The 13477-nt window shown below is 35.5% G+C and overlaps 1 protein-coding gene across 4 annotated transcripts in view; it reads right to left on the reverse strand.

The window, feature by feature from the left end:
• Nucleotides 1–13477, reverse strand: part of USP9X (ubiquitin specific peptidase 9 X-linked) — a 109460-nt gene that overhangs the window by 38963 nt on the left and 57020 nt on the right. For all 4 annotated transcript variants that reach the window (XR_015705172.1, XM_087759392.1, XM_087759393.1 and 1 more), the window contains exons 15-23: nt 10814–10901; nt 8888–9230; nt 7378–7473; nt 5523–5734; nt 3596–3836; nt 3234–3383; nt 2986–3106; nt 2374–2504; nt 1835–2113 (exon numbers count right to left, since the gene is read on the reverse strand). Coding sequence is in view for 3 of the 4 variants with exons in the window: in XM_087759392.1 (XP_087615518.1) it covers nt 1835–2113; nt 2374–2504; nt 2986–3106; nt 3234–3383; nt 3596–3836; nt 5523–5734; nt 7378–7473; nt 8888–9230; nt 10814–10901 (1661 nt within the window). In the remaining variant the exon portion in view is untranslated. The remainder of the gene's footprint in view (nt 1–1834; nt 2114–2373; nt 2505–2985; nt 3107–3233; nt 3384–3595; nt 3837–5522; nt 5735–7377; nt 7474–8887; nt 9231–10813; nt 10902–13477) is intronic.

Below are 13477 nucleotides of genomic sequence, written 5' to 3' on the forward strand. Positions count from 1 at the left end.
ACTTTGTCAGCTTCACTAAGACACTTGATTCGGGGAGCAAAATTACAGAACTCCCACGGAAGGCTGTAGTAGAGCTTACACAGTTAATTAGCTTTCAGAAGTGGGCTGTAAATGGATCAAACGATATATATGGGGGCAAATCAGGATCTATGTACCAGAATACCATGTTTAACAACTTTATTGATTCAACTTTCTATGAAAGCACAGAAGAAAATAAAAATTTAAAAGGTCCTAGTGACAGCAGCAGACTGGTAACTGGAAGACTGCAGACAAGGAGAAAGCCAAGACAGGAAGTTATGCTATCCTGCTTATGCTTTAGATACAATAGATGAAAGGTATTTACAAATCCCACCTCCATCCCAAGGTGTAAGCTTATTGGTGCTGCAGCAATAAAAAGGATCAAGACCAAAGCCCTTCAAACAGGATGACGATGACAGCAAGAATAACCGTGTTGTTTCCAACAAATCAGTTAAGAATAAAGTTAGATGTTTGCAACACTTCACAGTCAATGTCAGTAGTCACGGACAAATGTTACTACCTCCTAAGTGGCCAGCATAAATCTGTTTCAAACAGTACTTCAAGATTGTCGTTTCAAACAGCACTTGAAGACTCAACTGATGTTATTTGTGTTCCAAACTGCCTTTTGAATAATCGTCATTAGAAAACAGGACAGTAAAATTTACTCATTTTAAACAGACGAAGGATAGGGTGGCAAACATGTTTGCTTTAAGATGTTTGTATTATATTCTAACTCTAACACAAGACATGAAAAGGGATCTTCACCTCTTTGTAATCGTCAAGAGTTTTGATTTCCTTGAAAAAGAATGAATCTTCCAACAGATGGAGCTAACCAGAACCGATATTTATTTTTCAGACTTAAGGGGAATGTACTTCTCTGCTTCAGAGATGGATCTTAGTAAATATTCTGGAAGAAAGAGCTCTGAAGTGGGGCCCTCTATGTATTCTTGAGTATAGGTTGATAGCTCAAGCAACTATTTGGGACAGTACTTCACAAAAACAAAACAAAACAAAAAGCTGGAATACCTGGAAGCAAATGCCCAGGAAGGACAGCAGCAAATTTTAATTTTTGGGCTCTTATGCTGTACGCCTACTGTAAGAGGGCAGAAATAAAATCTTGACCCGCAACATATTTTTCCAGATGTAGAAAAACTAACTAGCCATATTAAACATGCACAAAATCTACTACTGTAGAGGTGTGACATCACAGTTCAGAACACGTGTGTTACACTTTCCCTTTCCAACTCTGAGGAGTCTTAGGGTAGGACACCTTTCAACTATCAACACTTAACTTTGCAATGTACCTAGTTATTCTCTGCAAGAATTTTCTACAAGCAATGGACAGGATTAGGTATCTAGCAAGCCAAGGACTTATTTTTGTGTAGAAAAAGGGCTGGCATGACTCAACGTCAGTTCTGTTGTTTTATGCTCTAATCATAAATAGGAGATACAAGAAAGTCAGAGGCACATCCTTCAATAGACTCAACAGCTCAAAAGAATCAGAATTTGCATTTATGGACCAGATGTACTTGAAAATGGAAAGTTACCTGTACTGACAATCATGCAAACCACTGAAAATCATATATAGAGCAGGAGGATCTCACACCTAACTTTTCTACAGTCAGAAAGAAACAGGATTTGTTTACTAAGTTGGTCCCTTTTTTAGAATCATCAGACAACATTATCTGAAAGTACCGCAAGTTCTTGACATGCAACTCACTCAAACAGACTATCAATGGAGAGTAGACAGATGTTGCTACAGACAATATAAAAACCAGAGTACATTGCTATTTGCATCAAGGAAGATTTATATTACCGGTGAAATTGTACTTGTGCCTTCCACAACTGGCTGACAAGCTTCTGCCACAGCTCGAACATGGCCATATCCAATTGCTGTTAGCAATAATTTGGCTATTTTTAGAGCATTAAGGTAGGCACCCCTTCGAGTTTCCATATCTGCATTTGGCAGGAAGTTATTTCTAGTCAGCATGCTCAATACAAGAGGCAAACCACCACTTTTTAAGAAGTTGTATTGGAAGTCACTGGCATCTTCTCCCAGAGGTGCACTGGCAGGCATTAACAAGGCGTAAACTACCTGTAGAACAAAATACAGAGTTAACTAACAGAAATGCACTAGCTTGACTATAGACGATTGAACGTAAGACTATGTTGGAATACTACTTAAGCAATGCTTTGACAGCATTGGCCATACACCAGTTTATTCCGGTAAATTGTTAAGTATTTTCAATTGTTAATTTCAAACCAGAATTTGATCTTAGGCTTCCACAATGTTACGGAAAGGATTGCCAAAGAGAGAGTTGAAGATTTTTAAAGAACAGGCAAAGTATCACAAACCTCTGTTAGATACAGCACTTGTGAGGCAGAAGGACCAAAGAATAGAGAATCAAGGGATGGACTAAGGCTGCTTTCCCCAAGCTTTGCATGATCTAAACAAATAGCTCTTAGTTTCTCAACCGTAGTGTTATCTGTAACAAAAACACAACTTATAAACGTTTTATAACACAACTACTCCAGAACAAGCCAGAAGTATTTACAATTATAAATCTGAAAAATTTTAAGTGTATGAGAAAAGTTGCAAAAAAACGTAACTGACAGACAAGATCAGACTATGAAGTGTGCTGCAACAATTATTTCTGTCAGGACAAAAGCGATGCTATTGAAGTAGTGCTACAGAACCACTTCAAAATACGACGCTTCTCCCCATTTTCAGTGCACTGCAGCACTGAGCCCCAGTACCAGCTGCAAACTATGCAACTTCATATGACAGACAAGAAATAACTATTTGGGAAATACATACAATCCTAACTAGGATAACACTCATGAATTGCAGTATCAATGAACTACCGATCGAGTGGAAAATACTCCCGTAACTTCATTTTTATGTAACAGGTGAGAAATTATTATACAGGATATTACAATATAAAACAGGACAAAATTAAGTTTTACCTGGTGGCATGAGCTTCATAAGAACACGTGCTCCATCTCTAAGAGGTGGCATATTTAGGCTACTGCCCAAATCTGCAACTTGCCAAAGAAAAGAGATGTATCGAGGATGCAGTGACATGATCTTAAAATAAGCAAAAAAAAAAACAAAAACAAAAACAACAACCCATAAAAATAATTAGTTAAAGACAAAGTACAGGGGAAAAAAATGCTTTTAAACTGTTCATTTCAGAAGTTAAGTATACGCTTACCACTCCAGGCAAACAGCTTTCAACTTCTGGATTTGGACCATCGCTGTAGTGATTGCCATGGTTGCCCGGAGAACCAGTTGAAGAGTCAGAAGAACTATCTGGACTTGAGGGCATATTAGAATTTATCTGTGTAAGCTTAGCTGTAATTAGCTGAAAAACACAATCACAGTTTTAATACTATGCAAAAATGAAAATTCTTTACTAAATTAGCATCTGATATAATGTTAATGGCATAATACAAGGAGAAGGAATAGAACTATTTCACAAGAATAAGTGATCCCACGCATGGTATTTTTCAAGCATTTACAAAAGGGAAGCAACATCTGAATTGACATAAATAATCAACCTGCAACACCACTTACCGTTTTATCTTTGAGATTCAACTGCCCAATTAATTTTCTATCATCTGCAGGGTCCACCAGCTCACCACCAATGAACAGTTCTACTTTTGTGTGCGCACTGTTGGCTTTAATACGATTGAGAATGCAACGCCGTACTTGGCCAATTGTGTCATTTGTATGAGACCAAATATCCAGATCTTCCACCTGTCGACCTTGGTTTGGAAAACGAACTACCAGTGTGATATGTTTACCACGGAAAGCTCTGAAAATAAACAAACCAGATAAAGTTATTTTTGCCCTCATTAAAGAAATTATTTTTCCTGCTGTATTTTGTGTTGCAGATATTTGAACATCAAATCTTTATGTATGGTGGTACACTCCAGCACGAGCTTATTTTGTGAAGGCACCAGCAATTACACAAACATAACATACACAGAAACTTTCAAGAAGCCACACTCCACACAACTGCATTGAACAAATGGTCAACTTTACAGTCAGGTTAGGAACATTGACAGAATTTTAAAAAGTCTCTTATGAAGTTTTAGATCCTTTCTCTTGCTTGTAATTTCCTGATCAAAATGCGTAAATAAAGCTCAGACTGGCAACTACGTTTTGCTCTTTTAGCAAAACAACTCAGTTTTAAACACACCAAGATCAGAAAAAGCCATCAGGTCACCAAGTCTTAATGACTTCTGTCAAAAGCTGTTAAAAGTTTTATATTACAATTCCATTTCAAAAATCAAAATGCTTTCAAAAAATTCAAAGACGTCAAAAAAAGAAGAAACATTTTCACAGCAGCAGTGATCAAACTTTGCACAATGGCAGGGAACTCGTTAGGAAAGATGTGCCCAGATAAGCCCAAACAACTAATCCCATGCAACAAAAGAAGGCAAAAATTCCTCATAAAAGCTCCTTGCTAACAAGACCTGTGAAAAAGTTAGTAAAATCAAATAGCCCATATAAAAAAGACACACCTGCAATCAAAAAGAGAACTTACTTAGGACTAATCAATCAATATCTACAATAAAAATGCTGTAGGAGCACTGCAAATAACTGACACATCATGAAGAAACAGCAATCTCTTCAATTTTCTTGACAAAAAGAGCATTTAAAATAAGGGGACAACAAAGCCCCACCACGTCTAAAAATGTTAGCTGAGTCATAAATCCATAGCATCTCAAGTGTATTCCTCACGTATTTTTGAGACTTTCTTCCCATACACAGCATCTACTAACAGTGGAACATTTAAACAGTTGTCTGTTCTACCTTCCTCTCAGGAAATAAAGTATTTTGTGAAAATATCTACACGACATTGGATTTAAATGCTTCCTTTTTTTTGTACCAAAGAGTTAAAGAGAAGCAGCTAGGACTTAAGCTAAGTTTTTACTCAAGGACAAGTATAAGAAAAGTGAAGGTATACAGAAAATAACTATATTTCAAAGTGCTGTTCTCTTCTTACACAGAATATTTCACTCAGGGATAATCCTAAATTTAAGCTTGCAAAGTAAGATTAACAATTCTGGAAGATGAAGATATACATTAACAACATGTTTTTTGTATGACAGGACTATGAAAAACAAAGAAGGTTTGCTCATGCTAACTTAAAGAATGGTATTGCTTTTAAATAATTATCTGAAAAAAAGAAATACATCCAAAATCATGTAGCCACAAGGTACGTTGTGCTAGTTATAGAACAAAACACCAGAAACAAGCTTATTCTCAGGTCTGATGTCCCTTTCATATATGCCTGTATCTGCCTCATCTTTCAATTTTTTTTTTTTTTTACTATAGATCAGAGTTTGGATGTATTAGCAGAGAAAATGGAATTTTTAAACTCTATAAATACATTCCCTGAATAGAAACTCTTTAGAATGTAAAAATCACAAAGATGTTAGTACTATTTTAGTTAACAGAAATCAAAATCACAGTAGCGCATTCTCATACATACCTTGACATAGGTAGAATAGTTCTCTCTTCGTGGTAATCGCTGTCACATTCATTTATGTATTCTCTTAAAACGGTCAACACTCTCACCATTCGTATTGCTTCTTGTCTTGCACAATTGATACTGTCTTTATCTCCATCCAACACACATAATGTATCATAGGAGGCTTTTAGACGATCAAAACAGGACTGAATGAAGTCTTCATGAATCACTACCTAATTACATTAAAAAAATTGGTGCAATTACAAGAAATATTAAAAACCATCTTTTCAGCAGTATAATCCAATGGTAGAAGTTAAAAAACCCCAAACAACCAAACAAACCAAAACCAGGCAAGTTACTCTATAAAGCTGTTTTATTCCACTTCAGAATAAACTCCCATTCATAAATAGCTCCAATTTAGCGTGCGCTTCAAAAATATTGCATGTCATCAGTAGCTGTAACTCCTGTTACAGTGCAAACTTGCACTTAAATAGAAAAAGTGAAAGTTTGCACAGAAAACACTGAATTGGACTTTCTCTTATTAATTTCTTCAGACTATGTTGAATCTCTAGATGACAATCTAGTACAGGTTTACTTACTTTACACTAAGAGTGAACACAGAACATTTACAGACCACCAGAACAACTATCCTTGCCCCAGCCCCCCAATCACATAACCCAGTTCCAGATACACTCTTTTCCTGCATAAACTCAGAAATGGATTTTGAGCTAAATTCAGTATAGTGGCAGCTGCAGCAAATCTCTTCTTCCTGATACCTAACATCTCCTTGCTCCTGACCTAGACTGACATATAACCTATAGTATCACTGTAAAAAGTCTGCAGTGTCTCCAGGTAGTAGCCTGCAATAGAAACATTAACAGTCATAGCTGTGGCAGTAAACCACTGTCCAGTAGCCACTTTTCTTAGAGGCAGCTCAGCAGCAGAGGAATTACCAGCACACTGACACAAAATACTTGTGTGCACATTAAGTAAATCCAACACTTCCTGGAAGTGTCATATCTAATCATGTGCAGATGGACAGATCTACGCATGCTTAGTAAACCCAGACCTACAGCAAGAAAGAAGCATACAGCCCATCTGCCACTACAGGAAAATATAGCTTGAATGGCTGTAAATGTACTACCTAGAGCAGCTGTGCAGTACCTAGCAGACTGGCAGCTCTGCAGACTATAGAAGTGTTTTTGAGGAAAAGTATGAAAATTGGAGTTTTAAGAAATACACCTAGCAAGCTACCAACTGGAGATTGTTTGGAAGACAGTATCCCCCACCCCCCCCCCCACCCCCCCCAATTTGTGAAATCCCAACAGTTCACTACTTCTGACCTTTCAGAAACTCATTATCTCTTCTCTCTGTCCACTGAAACACAGCTTCCAGCAAATATTAACATAGGGAGAAAATACCTCATTTGCTAGAGCTCAGCTTGACCATTACATGGAAACTCTGTGACCCTTTGCAAGGGACACGACATAAAAAAAGATTAGATTAGCTTGTGACAACACTTAACAGACCCATCCAGTGAACATACTAGTACAAATAAGTACCACAACTGGACGTTCAACAAAAGGCTTAGCTAAGTATATGATATGAACTGTTTTCTGAGTATAGAGACCAAATACAACAGATCAATTTAATAAAAAAGGTTTATCAGAGTTCAGTCTGTAAATATCAGAACAAACTCTTAATTCTGCATCTGACCAGGACCTGACGGCTGGACTCAGGAGTATATGCTCCAAAACATGAAAACTATTCTGTTTTCAAAGCTTTCAAGTATAAAAGTATCACCAAATTGAATTTTATCACTGTTTTTCTATCATATTATAGTCCAGTTTTCTTGTTGCTTGTTTGTTTTTTTTACCTGATTAACTTGTAACCTTGGGCCAAGATTAGTATAGATCTCTTTAAGAAGATCTATTGCTCTGTTTGCGATGTCGTCATTTCCCTGAATCACAACCTAGCATAATAAAAAAAGCATTAGAACATCTTAAAACTTTCTGGTACAAAATTTAAAAACAAAACGACTACATAAGTATCTTGACACAATAGTATGTCTATTTATTTTATGAGGTGAAAGTGACTAAAATGCTTAGTTACAAAATACAATCAATACCACTCATGCTAAAGTTAAAGAGTAAAAATTAAGAATTAACTAGTTTAAAGGAGTTTAGAGTTAGCAAAAAAAAGCTGATGCTTTATAAACAGAATGACAGTAATGTTTATATATTCCTCTTCACATTACATTTCCATTTTCACTAGTTTCAGAGAATAAGACAACTATTTTTTCAGATGCTTGAACAATCTACATTACTGAAGATTTAAAACCAGAATTTTCAAGTATTTAAATGGCTGTGAGTGGGTGGAAGGGGGACAGGCAAATGAGTTCTGTTTCTAACCTGACAATCTATATTTTAATTACTAGCCACCAGGTCTGAAAGCAGCCCTTACAGACAACCCCTGCAGGATTACTGAGCTGAAGCTTCCTGAGTTTTGTCATGCTGCCAAATGGCAGGGCAGATCCAAGTAAGTCGATTCCCACAACTAAAATATGCTAGCATTATGTGGGCATTTTGTGTACACAAACACTGTGTGAAAACTTATTTGAATAAAAATTGTGATCTACTTTGGTTTTAACTATGATCACCATGACTAAAATACCTAACCCTTCAACAAGCCACAACCAAAATTAATGAAGACTGCTGCTTTATATAGGGCACGTTTTACAAAACACAGCCATGATAATCACGCCACAGTGTGCTACTGTGGGTTCTAATGCAGCTCTTGAAAACTAGAAATACTCTGAGAAAATTAAGTATCAAATTAGACACTAATGTTTTTCCACCAATAGATTTGGCAAGCTTCAGAAAGGTACAGTCTTGCTATGAAAAGCTATAACCATGTTTAGGCAAAAGGTCAGGGATATAAGAGAAAGAATCAGACCAGTGATCACTTGGTCTAATCTAGAATCACTCCAGTTCACCATACTAGAATGAATGACGCGAGCTAGCTTATGAAGTGCACAAAACAAAGTTTAGTTCTAATGCGCATGTGAAAGAGAGAAACCTACACATAATCCACCTGGAATGATCCTTTCTTATTCCAACAGTATAGGCAAATTTTTAATTTCATGTGCATACACAAATATACTTGATGTTTCAAACAACCTTCCATTAAACATCAGTCTGCAAAGTTACCAACTTGCATACTTGCTGGGAAGACAGTGGAGTCAAATATCCATGCATTTAAGTTTGAAAAGTAGCTTTATGTAATTTCAGTCTATAACTAATAAATTACACGTTCCTAAAAATATAAAAAGAGACTGAGGAAGACTCAGCAGTTAACCTTTCAGATGTTTCCTCCGATTCACTTACCCTCCAAAGGTAGTCTAATCCTATTAATTCCAGATCATCCATCATATAGGCTCGTCTCTTTGCTACTAGCTTTCCTTCTCGACAGTTCACAGCTTTGAAGAAACGTTCAAAACATTTCATTCCATTTTCTGTTAATAGGGAAGGATCCAGCTGAAGCACATTATTTTCAAAGAAGTCCTTATTAATGTCAGGGTCTAAGTCTGGTTCATCCCCCATTAGTTTGGAATACCATTTAAAACAGGCTTCGCGATCACAAAGATAAACCGCATTTTCAGCTAAACACTTCCATATTTGCTTCGCCTGAGGGGCACAGAGCCACAGCTGACCATCCTTCAATAAAAATCTTGAGCAAAACAAAGAGACAATTAACAGCACTGTCTAACAGACATCTAGAGTTACAATTCAGTAAAAAGTACAGGCAATAAGGTGAGTATGTATATTATACATCTATATGTCATAAGTACGACCCTGGAAAATTTATTTACATCAACAATCCACTCATAATTAGCCCCATGATTTCTTAGTAAGTTTGAATGGATCAAGACCTTATAGTCTAAACAAAGGAATCAAATTTGGCAAAAAATGTTTTACACAAAAATACCAAGCACTGTTTACATATTATATACAAACAAATGCACATCTCCTAATGTAAACTATTTAGTGTGGAAGTTGGGTCACAACGAGATTAAATTACTTCTGCAATCATTCACTATGTTTTAGCACTCACTTTAGCAAAAATCACAAAATAAGGTATCAATTCTATGGAATAGAACCAGAAGGAGAAGTCAATGAACTAGAAATTTTTCCTTTTATTTAAGTAAGTTTTTGATTTGTTGTTGTTACTAAAGAACTTGAATTCTGAGAGTTAACACTAAGAATGTTTCAGGAAGAACAAATGATAATCAAAGTTCTTCAGAATCATTCTTCTGATTCAAAATCTTTTCTTTGTAAAAGAAATCAGGGACTAAGTTATGGCATTGCTTTTCAGAAATTGCTACCTACATATTCAACATTTGACAGCCATGCGACTTCATTAACTCCTTTACATTAGCAACTAGTGAACTTAAAGGAAGTTACAATTTCTAACATGCAGGAATGATAAATTAAGTCTGCTATTGTATAATTTCATTAAATAGTTAACACTTCAATTTAATTCATAAAAATTCTTGGTAAACTTTTAAAAAGCAAAAAAAAAAGTCAGTTAGAAAACAAGTAAAAAATACATCAAACTGTCAAGTTCTGAAAGTTCATGTATTTTTACTTGTGTATAAAAGGTTAAAACCAAGTAAGAAAAAGCCAAGACAGAGCCTAAAAAGCATCAACATACTGCAGCTCTGTGATGAGCAGAGATCCTTTGTTTTCTTATTTTACTCAAACAGGCAGCTGGTCAAAAGTCACCCAAATAATTTTTTTATTCCAACCTCTTTCTAAGGCTCAGTCGCTGACAACCTAACATCAGTGTCTGACACACGTATATGTCAGTTTATGATTGTGGATTTAACTCTCGTGTGATACAACAAATAAGGACACACGGGCATATCCCTACATGGACTATTTTAAATTTTCAGCTAAGTTACCCCAATATGTATGTAACTATATCCGCATGCACACTGTATTCAAGTCAGTAGGGTTCTGCACAGAGAGAGAAAAAGCCCATACAAATCTTAGTGCAGAATCAGAGCCTTGGATTGCGAAGATTCCAATAAACTTTATTTGAATATTCCAATACTAGCACAGAAGCCCTCTGAGAAAACAAAACAAAACCAGAAAAAAAACACTTGGTGTGTTTTTGCATTTGAGTGTTGAAAGAAGTTAACACAGCAACTTAAAACTAGATAAGAGAAAGAGATACCAAGGATTTTTTTTTCTGTAAAGTATTGAAAGAATTCTTACAGAAGTTAAACAAGTGATCAAGTTAAAACTAACCGTAAGAAGTTAAGTCGCTCCTGTACTTCCTGCACATGACTGTATCTGCTTCCTGGTCTTACAGTTTGAGGATCATATTCACCATGCTCTGCAAATATAACAAGTTTTATTCAACACATACACATTCAGAAAAGACATGCTGACTCTAAAAGCCAGGATGTGTTTGAAGACTTCTAAGTCTGAACACAATTAAAACCACTCAAAGAACAATAAATTTTCAGTACGGTGAAAATAATTTTCAGCACCCTGCTACCAGTTAGTATTTCATCCTAAATTAAAATGGGTATAGGCAAAGATTACTGAGGTCTATAATCAAATCAACAAACACTTGTGCGCAGATACATGTGCTCATCATTCAGTATAATGAAAGTATCACAGAAGAATTAAAAACCTGCATTCTACTTATTCGAATCAATTTTTCCTTATTTCAAGTAGTCAGTTTGAAGTCAGATGTGAGTTAAAATAGACGTATACCAAGCATATAATTCAGATTATCCAGTGTTTTTTCTGAGGATGCTTTAGTTTTGTTACAGAGCATCTTTTCCAAAATTTCTGTTTTCTATTTTTAGGGTTTTTCCCCTCCAGAGGAAATCACGACTCCAGTTGTTTGACACCTTTATAAGTAGCTACGTACGTGACATCACTTAGAGGAGGAAAAGTATATAACAACTTTATTTACTACAAGTTTCCAAGTACAAGAAACAAATGCCTGTAATACTGACAAGCTTGAAACAGAAGTAGTTAAGTAATTTGAAAGTAAGGCAAGAAGTCTAACTTTTATCTGCATTTTATCAAAGCATAGTACTTTGTTTAACAAATAGCTGTTTGCTTCATAGGAACTTGGTTTTGGTGTGGTTTTTGGTTTGGCTTGGTTTTTTTGTGTTTTGTTTTTTTTAAATTTGATTTTGTCTTTAAATTAAAGATACAATCTAGATCTGTACTTGCACTACCTTGACCTGTACTAGTAATATTTCATCATGGCACACGTTCATTATGAAAGCTCCATTATAAACTAATTAATGCTATATTTCTTATTTGCAAAGGTATACAGATTGCATTTAACTAAGATGACCAAGCTGTGGGAGACTGTATCATGACAAAATCCAGACTCATAAAATTTATCTTCAGAACTGAAAATCAGTATCTCCTATTATATCAAGGAGGGAAAAAACCAAAAACACCCCAAACTAGCCTAACACCTGAAGTGCATCATCAGCATTTCAAAATTAGGAAAAAAATAATTGTCATAAATATTGCTCTTTGTATAGAAGTGGAAAGGGTACATTAGCTTAAAAAAAATAAATAAAAGGGAAAACAGAAGACTAGTAGTTAACTGATGTCTACAAAACTGGAGACATTATGTTCACCAGAAATCCTTCAAAAATTTAAATTGTAATCCTAATGAAGTGAGCATAAACAGGCAATTATCAAAAGAAGAAATGTGAAGAAAATTCTGGAGAAATACTATAAAAGTAGAACAAAAATTATTTAAATATTAGAAGTAGAAAACCTGAAAAATATGCTATGGATCTAGCAGAAGAAACAATTATGGTAGATAAGCATATTGCAGAGAAATTAAAACTAACTACTTCAAGTGTTGGGTGTTTTGGGTGGTTTTTTGTTTGATTTTGTTTTGATCGGAGGGAGGTGGTGGTGTTTGTTTCTTTTAACTATGGGGACTATCTGGGTTTTTTTCCTCTGAACAGATATTAATTCACAGACACAAGTGTCAATAGCGGCAATGACAGAAGAATCCAAGTATTAAAGGCCACTCAGGTGCCCAAAGGCAGTATGTATGTACTTAAGGATTCTGAAAAGCTCTGAACTACAAAAAAAATGTCTCCCTAAATATTCTCCATCTCAGCTTCTTTCTACATTTCCCTGATTTATCTTCTACACTGTGCATCCCACAGCAACACTAAGTGTGATCTCCTTAAAAATTCTTTCTACATACAGGAGCAGAAGAATGAACAGAGAAATTACAGATCAAAAAACGACTGGTTGAAAATTTAAGTATAATTAGTAATAAACATACATAGAAGATCATATAGCATGATTTCTACAAACAATTACATTTCATTAACACTTTGGATTTTTTTATTACTTCGGAAAAACAGAAGATAAAGAAGAGCTGGCTGGCAATCTTTTCAAATTTTCAAAAGGTCTTTGATAAATAGTCAAAAAGATGAAACTGTGACCTCCTTCAGGACTACACAATGCAACAGAAGTTGTCTCATCTCATGGAGCACTTTGCAGAGTTGGAAGAAAGAGGGAGTTCAGTAGAAGAGAAAGCCATAGATCATGGAAAAAATTCTGAAACATAGATTAGGCTTTTCTTTAACCTTAAAAAGGCAATCATATAAAAGGGAGTATGATAGAAAAGAATATGCATTAGTGAATAACAGGAGAATAGGAACATCGTTCTTCATCACAGAACACAACTATGGAAGCTTTGAGGAAAATAAAAAATATGGCAAATTCAAAATTAATACAAAAAAATAATCACAAATTACACAGTAATTGTAGCACTAACCGCCAAAAAGACCTGCAGGCAATTGGACTTTTTTTTGCCTGTGGCATTTGTTTGACCTCTGCTGTTTGGATGTTTGCCTTGAATTTTCTCCGTCTGTCTCATTCACCTTCTCCAGCTCAGCTTAATTCTAC

This window comes from Nipponia nippon, unplaced genomic scaffold (assembly GCF_047370975.1).
Source record: "Nipponia nippon isolate SJK-2023a ecotype South Korea unplaced genomic scaffold, ASM4737097v1 scaffold_2, whole genome shotgun sequence".
Lineage (NCBI taxonomy): Eukaryota > Metazoa > Chordata > Aves > Pelecaniformes > Threskiornithidae > Nipponia > Nipponia nippon.